This window comes from Mus caroli, chromosome 4, assembly GCF_900094665.2.
Source record: "Mus caroli chromosome 4, CAROLI_EIJ_v1.1, whole genome shotgun sequence".
NCBI lineage: Eukaryota > Metazoa > Chordata > Mammalia > Rodentia > Muridae > Mus > Mus caroli.
This window is the reverse complement of record NC_034573.1, coordinates 5,717,793-5,736,874: the sequence shown is the minus strand read 5'-3', so window position 1 is coordinate 5,736,874 and position 19,082 is coordinate 5,717,793. Positions and strand designations below refer to the sequence as shown.

Genomic DNA, 19,082 nt, shown 5'->3' with positions numbered 1-19,082 from the left:
AGTGCTGCATGATTTCTGTTTTCTATTTACTTCATAGTATATGAACCTTCAGAGCACGAAGGGGTAGAGATTTCAGGTGAGTTTTTCCTATAGTAACTGCATAGCTGTGGAACAGAGATATAAGAATAAGTATTTAGGAGTTGTCAAACATGGTTTCTGCCATGAAGTTGCTGCTAGGATGGCCAACAGATATCAAAATCCAAAGATACTCTAGGCCCTTGCATAAAACAGCACAGCATTTGCAACCAGTAATGAACTATACATTTTATATTTATTCAATATTTATTTTATATCAGCAGGAGTAAGATTAAACTTTTGAATACAATTTAGCATTAAAGTGGATTTTGTGGAATAAATAAAGACTCTTTATGGGAGTCTCCCAGAAGGAGATCCAGCCTAGATAACACTTTCTGAGTGGATATTAGCCACTTTAGGTATCTAAGTCATTGGTTCTCAACCTGTGGTTTGTGACTCCCTTGTGTGTCAAATGACCCTTTCAAGGGGTCATTGTAAACCATCAGAAATAATTCATTCTAGTAGCAAAATTACAGTTGAGAAGTATCAATGAAAATACTTCTGTGGTTGGGGGTCATGGCGACATGGGTTATATTCAAGGGTCATAGCACTGGGGAGGCTGAGAGTCACTGATCTAAGTGGAGGACGAGTTAATGTAATGTGGTTGGTGTCTTCATTTATTTTCCTAGATAACACCATAGATGATTCCAGCATAATCTCAGAAGGTAAGGTTTTTTTCTTGTTTTCTTTTGTTATTGTTTATGTTTGTTTGTTAGTTTGTTCTTGAGGTAGAGTTTCTCTGTGTAAAACTGACTGTCCTGGAACTTGCTTCGAAGAGCAGGCTGGTCTTGCTCACAGATATCTGCCTGTCTCTGCCTCCTGAGTGATGGAATTAAAGGTGTGCACCACCATGCCTGGCTGGTAGGTTATATTTTAGAGATAATCGTATATTCTACATTGAAGTAGATCAGTTTACTCAAATTCTGTGTCCTGATCTGTGTGTTTACCCAGGGTTTGGGCAGGCAGTGCTGGGGTGGATAAAGTAACAGGGCTCTTTTCTATGAGGCTGACATCCAGTGGCCAGACATAATAAAGGAAGAGTTCAAAGATGGTGATGGAAACAGGCTGCTGTGAGAGAAATGGGTGTGGGTGCAAGGCCACCCTTGTTTATGAGTAAGCTACCACTTCAGAGAAGGCAACCTGATGAGAAAGGGTTCCTGTGGGTGGAGATGGGCTGGCAGTTGCATGGTTTGTGATATTATTGAGATGCTGAGAAGAAAAAAATGCATTATTGCTTGTTTGGTAGATTTTCTTGGAAAGGAAAGATTTTTTCTGAAAAGTAAAATTAGACTTTGTGAAGTAGCAGTATTTCAGTAGAACAGATCTGATAATTTCAGAATTATGTTAAAAGAATGTTTCACTTGGGTTGTTTCTGTTGGTTCTCACAGTAGACACTGAGGAGGAGACAGGGCAAAGGTGTTCGTACATTTTTTTTTTTTTTTAACAAAGGAGTTTGGTTCTGCATGATCCTGGTTCCGCAGACGTAAACGGCTCACAGCCCTTCTCTCCAGGGTCTTTAAGTTTCCTGTGTGGGCATGCTTGTGTTCTCATCAGAGGCCTACCATAGCAGATGTCTCCTTGCACAATTCCTCTTAGAGTTTGTAATTTACATTTTCTGTCAGGCTGGAAATAGAGCCCTGGGCATGGGTAAGCATATTATGGCTGAGATGCACTGTGTTCATTTTCTAATGCTTATTGATTCCGAGATATTCAAGATACTGAAGGGAAGAGAGGAATTCTCAATGTAACCATTACTGTTACCTGAAGACAACTCCAATCTGAATACAGAAGGTACACAGGGCCTGTGCAGGCAGGCATCTCTACATTGTATCTGCACAGGAAAGTAAACCCAGTCACCAGCCCTGCACACACATTTCCTCAGATTACACTTCCACAGATTCTGCCAAATCAAGCTCGTTTAATCCTGCCTGGGTTAATCACACCCATAGCCCTGCCACCACACCCATAGCCCTGCCATGATTGATGTGGGATGAACACTTGTGGTCAATCATGAGTAACCGTCGTAGTCACCATACATGATTTGACCACACAGTTCCAAGCTTGGAGACATGGTTCATTTCTAAGAAGTTTCAGACATTTTGAGAATATGCTAAACTACTAATTCTTTCTGGTAGTTAGCGGGGCTGAGAACCTTGTCTGTGGCTCTTGCTGGACTGTAACAGCAAAGTAGGGGTTTTATATTTAAAATCACAAACCCAAACACATGATATTTTGATAAAATTTTCTGATGAGTTTGTTGGATGCACTTTTACTGTTTTTCCAAAATATAATTAGCTGAAAGTTTAAGTTAACTAGGAGTAGTGACACTGTGATGGTGGACGACAGTGATCAGGTGACAAGGAGACATGAGTGCATTGATTGTACTGGATAGGAGTGTGCTTGATTTTGGTTGTTATTTTCTTTTTATCTTTAGATTTTTACATTTAATTTTATTTGTATGGGAGTGTCCCTGCATGCATATATGTGCAGTGCACATGTACCTGCTGCTGTGGAAGCCTGTTGGGGGCCAGCCAGCAGCCCGCAATGTGAACGGTTCAACTGAGATGGCAGCTCCGAGCTGAAAAGAGAGGAAGCTAGACGGGGAGGAAGAAGAAACGAGGCCAAGACAAGTTCATCTTGTTCAAAGCCCAATTTTACTAGTACCGACATCCAGTTATAAAGGAAGGGGAAGGGAACCCGATTCCCGCTGAATGGTCTCGGGGTCCAGTAGCAGGGTGAACACGTGTGTGGCTCCAAGCAGCAAAGGGACAGGGTCCAGCAGTGGGCGTGGCAGAACGAATGAGCAGGAAACTCCACCCCTGAGCCAGCAGGTTCCAGGCTGGCAGTGGGGAGGCTACATCTCCTCCCATTTGATAACAAAAAAAGAAAAAAAAGAAAAGGCTGGCTTGAGGCAAAAAAAAAAAAAAAAATTATCTATGCTCAATAGTTCTGCCTGAGTTCTTAGGGCTAAAGAAAAGACCTGTTTCCGTGGGATTCCCTAACTTTTCATATGGTAAACTGTATCTGTCAAAGACTGTCTTTATTGTCCTAGTAAACCACTAACAGAATAGCGCTGAGCTGTAGGCTCTGACTTTATAATGNTAATTAGTGCTGAATAGGTAACTTCCTGGTTGCATTTTAANNAGGGCGTTGGAACCCTGGCTAAGTTTGACTGAACAAATTTGAAATACACTTTATTAAGAATAACACTGAGTTGAATTTCCTCCGCATTTTTGGATGACAGGCGGGGAAACAGGGAGAAGGGGTATGACGACTGGCTCCGTAGTACAAGGCCAATTGGCTTTTTTATTTTGGGTGGGAAGCAGTGAAGGGCTTGCCCTTTCAACAGTACAGTCTCCAACCTCTCTCCTGGCCGGCCCCCCAACAGAAGCCAAAGGAGGATGCTGGACGTCCTAGCACTAGAGTTACAGACAGTTGTGAGCCTCTGTTTGGGTGTTGAGAACTAAAGACGCTTCCTCTGGGAGCAGCACCAAGTATTCTTAACTGATGACCCATCTGTCCACTGCTGAATTCTCTCTCCAGCCCATGTTTACTTTATACATTTCACTTTATCTTACTTAAAGGGGGTGGAGTGTGTTAGACTTCCTTATTTACTTTTAAGCATGGATTTTTCTCTGTAGCCCAGGCTGGCCTGGAACTTGTGGCGAGCTTCCTGCAGGAAGGAAGAGTGCCGGGGTTTGGGATTACATCCAGCCTTCTGTTTCCTTTTATGTAAAATAGATTTAATATTCTATCTTGAGCATAATTTGTATAATTAAAAATAAGTTACACCAAGCACAAAAATGAATAAAGAAGGCATATCAATATTTTGAACATTAGTTAGAAAAACTTAAAAATTAATCTCCCCCTTTTATTATTATTATTATTATTATTGCTTATTTTGTTTGTTTTTGGAAACATGGTCTCTCTATATAACCCTTGCTGTTCTGGAACTTGCCGTATAAACTAGGCTGGCCTCAAGTCACAGAGATCCTCCTGCCTCTGCCTTCCCAGTACTAGAATCAAAGCTGTGTGCCATTGACATCTGTCCTCTTACAGTTCCTAAGGAACAGAGCTAACAATCTCATGTAAGGTAGTGTTGAGTGGCTTGCTGGGTCTGATGAAACTAGTATTTGAGGTAATTTATAGAGTGATTCTGATTGGCTGGTGATGGCTGCAGCCTCTCTAGCTCTCTAGGAACTGAAGCAGCAAAGGAAAGAAAGCCAGCTAAAGTTCACATCTACAGCTTCAAGTCAGAGTAGGACATCTGAGGATTCAGTGCTAGCTCATGCTGGAGTGCAGGGTTCCGATTCAGTGTTCTGACTGTTAAAGCTCACAGGGGAAGGCGTTCTCTAATGGAAGTGGTTCAGAGCTCTTGGGGAAAGGGAACTTGGCAGTCAGGACCCAAGGAATGCCACAAGTCGCATTTCACAGCCAGCCTCTCACAAGAGAGTGATGAGTTTTCCTGCCCAGGGATTGGTACGATTTTAGCTCAGGGACTGGTAGATTTGGGGGGCCCATGGATTGGAAGGTTTTGTTGAGTTTTCAAACCCAGAAGTGGCCTTGGACCTTTTACTCTATACAGCACATAGCACCTAAAACATAAAAATAAAATGCAGATTCATCTTAAAGATTATTTTTTTCCAAAACAGCTTTTCTGAGCATGGTGTTTGATTTCAACATTCATTTACAACTTAATTTTTATAAAATGTTATGTAGTGTTACAACTATGAGACAAGAAGAGTTTTTAAGCAGAACCAGGTAGAGTGCCATTCAGCAGTGGTAGGGAGAGTCCATGCATACACTCAAGTTCCTGATTCTGTCCCCTGCTCCAAAGTGAGGAATGACAGAGCTTTAGTGGCGAATGCTCTATAAAAGAAACAAGGTGCCCAGCTGGTCTTCCCGCCACTTGCTTATTGAGTCTGATGCAATACTGTGGGGAAAAGCAAAGTTATAGTGCCCATCTCTGACTGAAGCCTGCATTGCAAATGACTGAGAAGTATGCCGCCTTGATCAACTGTAGCTAATTCTTTTGTTGTCATGGTACCAAAACCTAATACACTTATTACAATCATAGGTGAATTCTCTACAAATGATTAGCTCAGCCATAATCTGCCACATATAATGGATTGTTCCTTTGTCTAATTTTAGAAATAAATGTTGCCTCTGTTGAAGAACAGCAAGACACACCACCAGGTATGACATTTCCCTAGATCTAGTGCGTTTTGCTTTTTTTGTTTAAATTTAAAATACTGTTGGTGTTAAACTGGCTTTGTGAAACAAAACTACAGTGACTAAGATATTGGCAGATGATTTCTGTACTTAAAAAAAAGACATTTGTGTTTTAATGGTGTGGCAGAGTCATGGAAAACACACCCCGTGTTCAGCGTGAGCTTACCATTGCAGATGGTGGTGGAAACATAAGTTAGGGACATGTGGCCTTTCCTTTTTCCCTCTTTGATTGTCAGGGTGTTTGATGGTGGATATAGAAATGGTTGTCTCGGGTGAAAGTGAAATAGTGTGTATGTTATGACATTATCCCTGGTCTTCCGTCTGCCCAGCCTTCTTGAGAGTGGCAGCAGTGTCTCGACAGCCTGTTCAGGGCTGCTCAGGACCCCATCTTTCCTTAGCCACTGCATGGAGCCCCCTGCCCACATTCTTCTTTGTTCCCATAGTCCCCTGTCAACAGTGAATTGGGAGAGTGGGGGTGGCCCTTGAGCCAAGACTGCTGCTGTCAGGGGCTTTTCAGAGGTGACAGAAACTATGGTGGTCAGACTGGCATAGGCAGGGGGAAAATGTTTTTACCAGATTTTTCCTTACATCTCTTCTCCATTCACATTTCTGATAAGTTCTGTATTTTATTGTTTTTCTATTTGTGTCTTCTTGATTCTGTTTTACTCCTTCAGATTGAGTGTAGTCCAGATCTTTAGCAGTGATGTGAATAATAGCCATAGATTTTGTTGGGAGTAATTGAACCTGCCAAAAAGAATTCAATACTGACTTTCAGAATAAGGAATAGCCAGTGTATGTCTTTGTATGGTGGATGGGATGTTTTAGGTTTTGGCAGTGTTCATACCTTGTTCATGTATGTTAATTAACATGCAGAAACATTTACTTTAGAGATGCACATCGTGGGCATCACAGTACGAAGGAAGGAGCTGACATGATGAGTGCAGAATGGCGTAGATTCTGATTTTCAGAACAGCAGGCTTGGCAAGTGAAGCTTCAACTTTTGCTGGTTTTCTGCTTCTTGTTGAATGCTACTCGACACTGGCAGACAGAGCAGACTATAAAATCAGCATTTTGATGATTATAGACAAATACTTTAAAGAAAAGTATTTGGGGAATAGTCTTAGAAATGAATTTTCAAAGAGTATTTTTCTAGTTGTCATCTATACCTTTTAATTTATTATTGACCTAACCACAGTGAAAGGAATTGGGCCTATAAATGTCTGTGCTTTTATTTCAGTGTCCGACAAACGGATGCCCTAATTATTTTGGCACATAAACATAAAATACCCAGTGGTTACCAGGGTAGTGGAATAAAGTGACTTGTAAAGATATTTATCAATCTCAGTAAAGCACATAGAACTAAAGATGCGATCCATGACAGAGTTCCCAGAAGGATGTGACGTCTCCGTTAATGGTGGATGTAGCTGTTTCTGTTCAGGGATTAATTAGCTTGATGTGTGAGGTGGAGCAAGAGGAGCTGGAGCTCTGAATGAACTAATCAAGTTCTGTACGTGGGTTTCCTAAAAGCTCCCTAGACCCTCTGCATGGCTGTGATCGGACTCTGCTACAAGAAAGTGTGAGGCTCAGAGTCAACAGTGGCCATGCCGAGCCTTCACACTTGGCTTTCTCATCTCCTGTACCTGATACTTAGTATTACTTCCTATTACAGTTTGTATTGTGTAACTGTACAGGGAAATAATCAACCTATATTAGTGATATCTTGGTTCTGTCAGTTGATTGCTTTTGCCAAAGTGTTGCTTGTCTGATGGAAGGAACTGTGGCAACATAGCCAGCCATCAGGCCTGACCCCACACTAGAACCCTTCTAGGGAAAACTGAGTTGGAGGTCTTCTGCAGAATGTTGTGTTTTCCTTCCTTGGTCATTCTAAGACTAGGTTATGCAGTCTTGCTTACTAACGTTCATGGTGACACATCGTGTTAATCTCATGAGACTTTACTGCCATATAAACAGTCACGAGGTAGGAAACCACTCATCGTGCCTTAGATTGGTGGATTTTTAGGACATTTCATGGACTAACCTAATAGCTAACAACACTGAAGAAGCTAGATTTGCTGGTGTGTCCATTTCACATGGGAGGATGCTGGGGTATGGCAAGGCAGTGGCCTTCCCCAGGCTGTGGAGGTGACTAGTAGACGTGCAATTGACCATCACAGGGTGATTCTAGAACCTACAGTCCCCATGTCTTCTAGCACATTTCAAATAAATGAAGGTCATGGAGCTGACGGCAGTGTCTCGAGCTTTTTGAGTGTGATAAACTAGACTAACTGTTCCTACATGCTTTTCTCAGTCTTCCTTTGTCATTTAGGACTGGGGATGTGAAAGACTGGGTCATGATTGTGGCATAAAGCAAAGTTGTCTTAATAATGTTAATTTTCTCTTCCTTTGTAAATGTGTTGGTGCTTTGTAGTGTATGAAAATCAGTCTTAAGAAATTATCACTCTGATATTAGATTTTGAGTGCCAGATATTTTTAATTGATTTATTAAAATATTTACTTTTTTTCCACAACTTTTAACCTTTCTCGTTAAACTCATATTTTTATTTGAAGTCATCCGGCATATTCCTAGTCACTTCAGAATGTGGATCCACATATCCACCTAGCACCAATAGAATGGCTTGTGAAGGGGTCATTTATAAAGTTCCTTAGGGTAACATTTTTGCCAAACAATACTTAAGGTTTTGTGAATTAAGTGACCCATAAAGTTTCTGTCTCAAAGTGCGCACGAAAGAGTAAAAGCACACCCCTTATTCTGAGAATCACTGCACTCAGAAGAGAGCTATGGGGGTGCTGTGTTTTCTGAGGGATTCTTCTACTCTTGGCTGTCTACAACTGGGGATCATGCTCTTGGCTCAGCCCACTGTGGAATAGTCCATCAGTAGACATAGTTCCCCTCAACTACATCCAGCCAGCCTTCCCAGCACATTAAACTCCGGCAGCTGTAGAAGAGTTTGATTTCATGTTCATAGTAGGCAGTGTTTAAAAAATCACTTCATAGTTTTTTGTTATCATTGTTATTGATCATTCATTCACAAATCATATGTTGAATAATTACTATGACACAGATGTGCACTGGTCAGTCATCCTTGGCCTGACCGGGGCTAGAATCTAATAGGAGTATCGTGTGATCAAACAAACGTGACAGCATTAACTTCTGAGTGGTGTGAAAGATGGCTCTCAGTGAGGGTGGGTAATTTTCTTGACTTCCAAAGACTATACACAGAGAGGGTTCGCCCCCAACTGGTCATTGTGCATTGGCAGGTGGTATGGAGGTAGAGGCAAGTGCTGCCTGACAAAGGCTAAGACAGTGTGTCACCCAGGATATCAGAAGACACGGTGGAAAGCAGACAGGCACCTTTCTGCTTTCTGTCTTTTATATGGTCTTTGAAAATTTATACTTGGAGCCCAGAATAGCTAAAAGACCACTACATTTTTTTTTTCAAATAGAGAATTTATGGGATCAAGTTCAGATTTGTAAGGGTCCGTGCAGTAAGAAAGTGGAGATGTGTTAGGGAAAAGTGAGTTCAACTCAGTCTGAAATGGTGAGGCTGGGCTGGGTGGAGTGACTGAAAGGAAGGCATCAATGTTACAGAAGCTAGAGGTAGCAATAAACAAGCCATTGGGATGGCACAGGGTGGTCCTGTGGGTGAAGGACTCGATGGATGCATAGGACAGGAGGGATGAAGGCAGCAGGGACAGAGACTAGCTTTGTGTGTGAGGGAGCATATTTGCACCTTAGTGACGCACATGTGAGTGCGCCCATACTTATATTGTGGAGATTGCATTGGCAGTTTTAGGGTGTTTTAAAAGATTTATTTTATTTTTAGTTATTTGTATATATGTGTGCATACGTAGGAGAGTGTGCAAGTGTGTGCAGATGCCAGGGAGGTCACAAGAGAGCAGCCGATCTCCTAGAGTTAGAGTTCTGGGCATTTGTGAGCCAACGTCACTGCTGGAAACGAAGCTTGGCTCCTCTGCAGGAACAACAAGCACTTGTAACTGCTAAGCCTTCTCTGAAGACCCCTTACTATGATTTAATGAGTATATACTGTAAACTCTGATCAACTTCCTATTGTCTCAGTATAATTCAAATATAATTTTCTCAAAGTCTAGCTAGTTGTTAAATTCTAAATTAGAGCATGCAGTCAAGTTGATGTTTTTAAACATTCCTATTGAAGTATAATTTGCATACTGAGAAGTGCTAAAATGTTGAGATTTTACATGTAAACAGACCGTATTCTAGAAAACCTCTTGCACCTCCAAACTCTATTTTTTGTCAGCAATCTTGAAAACTGGTGTTCTGATACAGCATCTAGACTGGTTTTGTCTTCTTTTGAATTTAGTATAATCACACACACACACACACACACACACACACACACACACACACACACACACACAAATAGGGAGGGAGAGGAGAGGAGAGGAAAGGAGAGAGAGAGAGACAGAGACAGAGAGAGAGAGAGAGAGAGAGAGAGAGAGGTTTTTGTGATTGGTTTCTGTTTAGTATAACATCTGTGAGCTTCAATTACTTTGTTTTAAAGTCTAGTAATTTAATCTTTTTTCCTTTGATATTTAGTTTTGTTTATTTATTAGATATTTTCTTTATTTGCATTTCAAATGTTATCCTCTTTCCTAGTTTCCCCTCAAATCCCCCTATCCTGTCCCCCTTCCCGTGCTCACCAACCCACCCACTCCCATTCCTGTCCCTGGCATTCCCCTATACTGGGGCATAGAACCTTTCACAGGACCAAGGGCCTCTCCTCCCATTGATGACTGACTAGGCCATCCTCTGCTACATATGCAACTAGAGCCATGAGTCCCACCATGTGTTTTCTATGAGCATATAATGTTTTTATTATTTTGAGTTTGACAGATATAATAATTATTTCTACTTTTTTGGCTACTATAAAGGAGGCAGCTCTATTCTTGTATGTGTTTTTCAGTGTTTATTAAACACTGAGTTTTGTTGGATATATAAAGGTACACATATACTTTTTAGGTGCTCTAAATGAATAATAACAGTTCTTGCTTACAGTGGTTTGGGTTTTGTTTTGGCTAAATAGAGATAGATAATACATGGATAGATTAATAGTTACCTGGGTAGATGGTCGGTCAGTAATAGCATTTCTGTTGCTGTGATAAACCGTTATGACCAAAAGCAACTTGGAGAGGAAATGGGTTTATTTCCCTTTACCCATTACAGTCCATCATCCAGGCAAGACAAGATGCAAACTAGAGACACAACAGAAGCAGATAATGAGTGCTGCCTGCTGGCTTGATTCCCATGGCTTGCTCTGTCCATTTTCTTATTCACTGCAGGCCCACATGCGCAGGGATGGCACTGGCCACCACAGGCTGGGCCTTCCCACTTTCAAGACAATACGTATGTGCCTACAGGCCAAGCTTTTGGATGGATTTTCACTTAAGATTCCTTCTCTCAATCTATTTCTAGGTTCCTGTCAAGTTGACAAAACCCAACCAGCACAGATAATGGCATAGTCATAAAATATCTTACTAATTTTTTAAAGAACATGCATTTAGCTCATAGTCCTGCAGAATGTTCATGCACATGGTATCAGCATGTGCATGGCCTCTGGTGACGACCATTTCACTACTTCCTGTCAGAGTTGAAGAGATCATGTGTAAGTCTAGGAAAGCCTTAGAGTGTGGCTCTCTCTCCTTGTTTTCAAATGACACCAATTCTGTCAGAGGTCCCTGACCTGCTGACCTCTTCTACAGTGGCCTGTCTCTGAAAACCACAGTATATATGACTTTATATTAAATTTCAGACACATGGGTTTATAGGAAGCATACCCAAGCATCAACGGTACTCTCTCTTTAGAAGCTGTATCAGCATTTGCCTGGGCCATTAGAAGTAGCCGCCCTCTTTCTTACCCAGTATTGTATATGGACCCAGCATTATTTAGTGAAACAAACCACACACTAAAATATGGAGCAAAGATATATATCTAAAGTTGGATACTAATGGATTTTGCATGCTGTAAAATACATTACACTTGTCAACAGTACTGAAGATTAACATAAAGTTACTCTTGATTTTTAATGATTAAAAAATATTTCTGTGTATATGTGCAGATGCCTGGGGAGGCCAGAAGAGGGCAGCAGATCCCCTGGAGCTGGAATTGCAGGAGGTTGTGAGCTGCCCTACATGGGTGCTGGGAACTAAACACGTGTGTCCCTGGAAGAAAAGCAAGAACTCTCTTAAACCTGAGCCAGCTCCTTAGCCTGCATATTAGATACCACATAAACATCTTTGAAAATTCTTCATGTTCGTGATTTTCAAATACCAACTCTGCTTTGTATGTCTTTAAAGTCATTGGTAGGAGAAAGCACTTTAATACTCATGTTTCCCTTCCCTGAGATTCCTCCATTTGGTGTTAGGAGATAGTCTCAAGAGTCCCAGACCTCAGTCAACAGCTGTGTCAAGCAAGGCCCAGAGGCTTCTGGGTTGTTAAACTATTCTCTTTCCACGTTAGCCTTAAAAAGAGATGCTATCATTTCCTTCAGCTGGTGTGTGTGTTTGTGTGTGTGTGGTCTCTTTTGTTTGTATGGGTGTGTGTGTTTAGTAGTATGAAAATGAAGCAGTTTCATGGGCTGCCTGACTGGTCCTTTAATTTAGATTTCCCCTTATTTTTACAGATACTTAAAGCTTCAAAAAGACTGCCCCCACTACCACAGGAGGACCAGACTAATCATACGCTCCAAAAGATGGCTGTGATAGATCTTGTGCTGTAGTTACTGGCAAATCAAGATCTTTGCAAATGAACGCTAAAGATGTTTACAGTGAATTACAGTGGCGTTTTAGTGAATCTTTTTTTTCTTTTTCTTTTGAAATCACATGTTACCTTGCATTCCTGCTTGTCCTGATTTGACAGCATCTGTGGCTCAGTTGGGTTTCTTTTTTGTTTGTGGTACAGCTTTAGTTTTTCTATGTTTATGTGTATTTTTCAGAGAAGACTTGGTAATTACATTGATAATGTAGCAAAAACTGACCTGACAGGGTTTTAATATGTTATTAGTAATTGGAATTAACTGTGTTGAACTGATGTATATGGGCACTGTTAATGGGGACTTGAAGCCATTGTGGGCACCTTGTATTAATTAGCACTGTGACTTCTGTAAGCGAGGCCTTGGTATGCTGAGAGGGTAGGAGTTGTGCATATCTGTACTGATATTCTTATCAAGATTGTTCACATTAGCTTCATGTGGACATGTTATAGCACTGGCTTTGATTTTTTTTTTTTTTTTGTAGTTTTTAGATGGTTTATTTGAAAACTTAATATTTTGGTTCATGATGCAAATGATCAGTAATATGCTTTTCAAAGTAAGGAGAAAATTAAACTCCTTGTGGGGACACAGGGTAAACAGTAGCCTGCAATACATACACGACCTCATGCTTCAGCTAGATCAATCATATAACAACTGTAGTCTGGTCAGAATCTATTTACATCCTGACAACGTTGTAGATTACTGTCCTATAGCTTAAGGACTGCCCTGCATTGGTCTAAATGAGTACCACTCGCTTAGCCCTGGTGTCTGCTCAGGGCTCTCACGAGGTGAAGTCCATGATCCCCTCAGGTTGAGGGAATTCAGGGGTATGAGAAACAGTCACTGAGCCCAGAGTTTGCTGCTGGGTCCAAGGGATGAGCCTCTTCCTTTATACACTGGTGGTTTTATTATATTAGTAGTGCGGTTTGTGGCTAAGAAATAGTGTTGTGATGAAAATTTGATTTGTTAGCAAAGAAGACAGCTAACTGACATGTGGTTTGAGGAGAGCCACTGGCCATTTACACAACGCCATAAGGCTATTTCTTTTGTGGGCCAGGGGTAGCTCTTGATTATGGTAACACTGTTTTAAGGTAAAGTGATTTTTCCCCTTTCTCAAGGATAAAATCAGAGTAAGTTTTATGATTGAACATTGTGACCACAGTGCACTGATGTCCACCTGCTGGCACCTCAGTTAAGTCAATAAGCAATAATTTTTAAAGCTGTGATATGTATGCTATAGAGCCTAAACTGAATTATATTAAAGCTCTTCATATTGCAAGTTGTAGAACACTACTTTTTATAAAGCCATATTTTTTTAGTGTGACTTAGAAGTGACATGTTACTGGTAAATGGCTGAAATCAGTTTCTCTGAACTTCTGTATATAATCTTTTTCAGAACTCTGGGAAGTGAGGGTTCATTGTGGCCAACTTCAGACACTTTGATAAAAAATAATATGTGAATTAATTAATGAGCCTTGTCTCTACAAATGTGTGCCATGCTATGCAACAGGGGTGGGTTGTCTGAAAATATGTCTTTTGTGCAATGTTGCTTAAGAGCAATAAAATGGAGATGAATTCTTCTCTAGATTGTCATTATTTTGAGCTATTTTAAAACTTTGCATGATATAATTAGCATATGTTATTTAAAATTACCACAAACTTATTGTCCAAAATCATAAAGAAACGCACACCTTCATCCTCTTTTCTTAACCTATGAATTTTTTGCCTGCAGTACTAAGAGTCAATATCAGGACCTGTGACTGTTCTACTGCATAACACACACACACTCATTTCAAGTCCTTTAGTTACTTGAGACAAGGACTCTTTTAGGTTGTGTAGGCTAGTCTCAAAATTTCTGTATAGCCCAGGCTAGTTTTGAACTTGTAACTTCCTGTGTTAGCCTTGCAAGTATCTGGGACTACAAGGGGGAACAACGTCACTCTCTGTTTTTAATCTAGGTTCCATGAAGTGGGGCAAGTTTGTTTGTACACATCCTACTGTGCTACATTGCTAGAAAACAGAGTTCAAGGACCAAGCCTGCTCTTGCTTTTGTCCTGGTTAGGTGTTTGCCCTGCACTGGGAAGCTGTGTATTTCCTGTGCAGAGTCTTACTCTTAACTCTGGTGACCACCAGACCATGATCTTACAGACCTCACTGGGGAACACTTGTCAGGGTCGTGTGGCTGGATCTTTGTTCTTCCCATTTTCAGTCTTTGTTTCCCAACAGGTAATTCTTTACCATGTCAGATAAGCAAGGAACATCTCCATGGGCTCGAGGAAGGTGGTTTTCCCTTGTAATGTTCAGAAGAAACCATAAAGTAGATCTGCCTTTTAAGCGACAGAGCATCTTTGAGTGAGCCTAACCCATTCTGCTGCTGCTTTGCATAGCTTAGGAAGTCAAGCTTTTCTATGTGGCTGGGTATTATCCCTGCTTCTATATAATAAACGTAGAACCAGAGGGCTGGGAATGCCTCCTAGCCTGTGGCTTGGTTCCAGAGTAAGCATGCAGGTAGCAGGTGGAAGGTAGACATGGTGAGGGGAAGCCATTGAGTGAACAGGAGACCAGGTAGGGAACTGTCAAGGCAAAGGTGATGGTGCTGTGTTTCAGCTTGAACTGAGGCAGTGTGAGTAAAGACAGATGCCATGATGAAGGGTGGGACTTACAGATGGGCAGCCTAGGAGCTCAGGAAGAAACAGACTTGGTCCAGTGTTTCAGAATGAACAAGTGCCTGCGGTGAGGCTCTTGAGTGAGCAGGTGGGCCTGGAGCAAGTTCAGTTTTGACTGCTGGGTTTAACAGATCTCCTTGGTAGGGACATTATTCACACACACACACACACACACACACACACACACACGGAATATGGCAGGGTATAGAATATCCCAGTCTATGAGTGGCTCCCTGTCATGATTGCAGAAAAAAACTGTAAAGATCAAGATTTCATTCCATTTAATATTTCTTCATGGTGATAAAATAATGTAACAGAGGAAACAAGAAAATAATCAGGACAGATGAGGAATGCATAACATCATTGTTGGACAAGAGAATGTAAACACTTAAGTGTCAGGGTTATCAGCTTTCAGGGGGACCCAAGGTCATCGTCCTTGCTACTGGAATGTTCATTATTATATGAATAAAGTCATAATGTGAGAAGATGGACTCTGAAGTTGATCATTGGCGTTAGTTTACCCTGAATGGGATTCCTTACGTACTTTATGCCTCAGCACCCTGCACTCAGAGCTGATAAGAGAGTTAATGGGGGGGGGGGTAGCCTGCACAGTGCTGAGAGTAGTGTCCAGAGAACTGTAAGTGCTCACCAAGCTCTTTTCTTCTTTGGGATAGAAAGGTCCGTCTAGGGTCCTTATCGATGGATGCATAGGACAGAGAATGCGATAACAGGAGGCTACAAGGTGAGTTGGGTCTCCTAGGAAACTCGTTAAGCACTAAAATGAATATAGCTGAAATATTCTTACATTTTCTCCACTCCTAACTGGAGCCTCAGAACTCAGCTTGTTGAGAAAGGGACTTTCCCGCTGGGGCCTGGTAGATTTGGGTGGAAATTAGGTCTCTTACCATTCCATCCTAGGTGCTACTTGAGAAAGATGGTGACCTAGTTTCTGGCATTAGTCCAGTCATACTTGCCTTCTCAGAGCCTGAGGAACCTATGGGGACCTGATATTGTGGCCCACAGCATGCCCATATGGGATTAGCACCTTCTACTTGTATTGAGGATGTAAAATCCTGTCTATAGTTTTTCTCTAGGGGTGGAGAGACCCCTTCATAACCAGTACCCACCTGATTGATATGTGTGTGTTCTCTGTGTGTGGCTTTTCAAGTCACTTTAACCCAGTGCGATGGCTCTAGGATTTAGTGTTGTGGGTTCCTTGGAGTACTATGGACCCCATACAAGAGAGTAATGTGGGGATAGAAATTTATGTTTTTCTTCTTTGTTGTATCCTTATTATCTACTAAGATACCAGGCAGCTATTCTGCCCAGTTGGTGTGTACTGTTGGGCCTGGGGAGATGGCAGCGTCAGTAAAGGACCTGAGTTCGAATCCCTAGCACCTGTGTAAAACCCTGACACAATGACATGTGTTAATGCCTCTGGCACTAGTGCAGGTAGAGATGGATGGATCTCTGGCTCTGGTATAGTCAAGTCAGTGTGCTATAGGTTCATTGAGAGACTCTGCCTCAAAAAACTAAGGTGAAGACAGACTGTGGAATACACCCAGTGCTGACCTCAAGCTTTCACATGCATGTGCACATGTGCATTTGCATGTGTCTGTATGTAGGAACCACACATATACTGCAAAAAAATGTTCTAGCTACTGAGTGAATTGTCTGTGCAGCTGCCTAGTTTTAAGGATGTTATTGGTCAATTAGCTCCGAAGTTCTGGGACACTCAACAGGAATCTAAGAAACACTGTACCCCTTCTTCTCATTTATCTTGAATGCATCTTGTAGATTTACCGAGAGTAATATGCAGCAAGTCAGCATTATTATAGCTACTCTTAGCAAGAGTGAAGACCCGTGCCCCTCTGTCCTTTCATATCTCTTTCAATGAAAGGTGCAAAGGAGCAGAGCAGAATGGCCTGGGATTCTGTAAACTGTCGGTCGCTATGGCTGGGAAAACTGTGATCACTCACTCTCTGCTTCTTTTGCACGCAGACACCTTTGTGATCGGGTATCAGGAGGCAAGACTATGGGAGCCATGATTTGTAGATAGTGCCCAACTTGACACCCTACATTTCAAAATCAGGTTTTTTTTCCTGTACTTCAGGTCTCAAAGACGCAGAACCACTACTGTCCTATAAAATGTTCTTTCCTGTTCAAAGCCCCGTCTCATTTATTTTTACCTTTCCATATTGGAATGTATTCTGTGACTGAATCTTAGATATGCAGAACTCGCAAGTTAAGTGATCCATGTGACTATACTCTGGATTACAGCATTAGTTCTACCTATACACTCTCTGATGTCTGCCATAGGGAGAGGATGGCATCTCAGACTTCGTATCTATTGCCCACTCCACCTCATTACTAGGTCAACACATATGTATGCACACATAATTCCAGAGATAACCAAAATGAGTGTCTATAGTAATCAACCTAATCTACCTTGAGAACTGGTTGCTTCAGGTTTTTATTAGATAAATATGCCTGCTCTCAGGCTGTATTACATAAACAACATTACAGTAGGTGGTTCTTGTTGTCCATGGGAGAGGTAGCATTGATCTAGTATTCCAGGCACCTGGTGGGTTTACGCTCCTCATTTCTGAGAGTTGCTGTTTGTGAGACTGACACAGAAAGACTTTGGGTTCATCTTAAACCTCTTAGTAGTTGCAAATATACATCTGGGATCCAACGTAGGCACCTCCAAGGAGTCATCGGCATATGCTTCAAGTTCTTGGAGGAAGGAGAATCATATCCAAGAAGTGTGCCATGCAACATTCTTTTCAAACATGCTCTGGCTCTTATCAAAGTAGTCGGGGTTTTCCGAGACAATGCAAATAGTGAATGAGCTTTGGTAATTGTATCTCACCACCTTAGTTTCTCCTTGGAGTGGATGTCTGTCACCCACAGGCATACTTAGTGTTGATCAGTGTTGCCTACACTACTATCTCCATCCATAAGGAATGCTTAGCCTGACATCTGATACCTAGTCATTGTTCAGTGACATCAAAATGATTCATAGGAACCCAAATCTTGGTATTCTGTAATGAGGTTTGAATGTGAAGAATTCAGCACTTAGGAAAATTGAATCATGTGACTGGAAATAATTTTCTTAAATTACACTCACTGGACTTTATTGAAATACATAGTCACGTGTTTTGGGATATAGAATAGTGACTTGCTCAGTGCTTCATTTGTTCTGTCTTTAATTTAGTGAAACAAATAGAAAGGCAGATGTGATACAGAGTAAAGAGAACATATGAAATTGTCTAATAAGTGGCCTATAAAAATATATATAGAAAAAGTCATATCTTAATTCAAGAATAACAAAATTTTATTTTGTGCCATAAATTGAAAGAAAATGGCACTGGGTCTTTTGTTTTGTTGTTTTAATCATTTTATCAACAAATATTTATTTATACTCTACATAAACATTTAAGAGCTAAGGCTCCAATGACAAGTTAAGTGTATGCTTAGAACTTCATGGTTGGCTAGGGCCAGGGCTTGGTTTTGCCTGTTCACTGATGTCTGTTGGACGTTGATAGTTGGTAGTTAGGCAGTAGATGTTAGGTACTGGATAGTTAGGCTTGAATGTTGGTTGACCAGTGGCTGTTGTTTTTGGCAATGGGGCAATCTCAGTGCAGTATAGGTAATTGAGCTTTAGCAAGATGTGTGACCCAGGGAGAGGACGAGGCTGCCCTTTGCTAGAGCATTGGACTGCACTCCTTTGGCCAGTGTCAAGATATCCATGGCAAGATAATAGGTTGGTATGAACCTATGGTCTGTGATGCGCAGTGAGAAACAGATGTTTGTACTAGAAGTGCCTTTGGTTCATGAACTGCAGCATCCAAACCGTTGTCCATTCTCATGATGAACCTATTGTTCTATACATACAACCCTGTACATTTTAATGGAATATTGTGAAGGAAAGCTAGAGTCATTACAGAGGGGGAACAATTTGGACAATACGTGAGTGAAGAATATGTCCTTTGGGTGGTACCTTAGTTGATGCTGTCACAGATCAAGTGCTGGCGGTTATATGGTGCTGCTTCAGCATCTGAAGGGAGCCAGTGTCTTCTTGGATGGCAATCAAAATGCTACACTTGAAGACTTTGAACTAGCTAGAATATCAAATCATTATGGAAACATTGCTGGCACACCTGAAAAAAGTGAACAGAATGTCCGGTATTGAGAAATTGGGTATATGGTCACTAGGCTGCTTGTTATGAGTTGTGTGTGTTAATCCCTATCTCAACTGACTGCACCCGTGCACTCGCGCACCCGTGTGTGTGTGTG

The 19,082-nt window shown here is 41.3% G+C and overlaps 1 protein-coding gene across 18 annotated transcripts in view; it reads left to right on the top strand.

Annotated features, from left to right (window-relative positions):
- Positions 1-19,082, top strand: part of Asph (aspartate beta-hydroxylase) — a 205,420-nt gene that overhangs the window by 73,212 nt on the left and 113,126 nt on the right. For 15 of the 18 annotated variants that reach the window (XM_021161304.2, XM_029476172.1, XM_021161305.2 and 12 more), the window contains 3 exons: positions 38-76; positions 705-740; positions 5,227-5,271. In XM_021161304.2, coding sequence (XP_021016963.1) covers positions 38-76; positions 705-740; positions 5,227-5,271 — 120 coding nt within the window. Of the gene's footprint in view, positions 1-37; positions 77-704; positions 741-5,226; positions 5,272-11,988; positions 13,703-19,082 lie in introns of those variants that run through there. The other 3 variants (XM_021161298.1, XM_021161297.1, XM_029476173.1) reach the window with 1 other exon arrangement.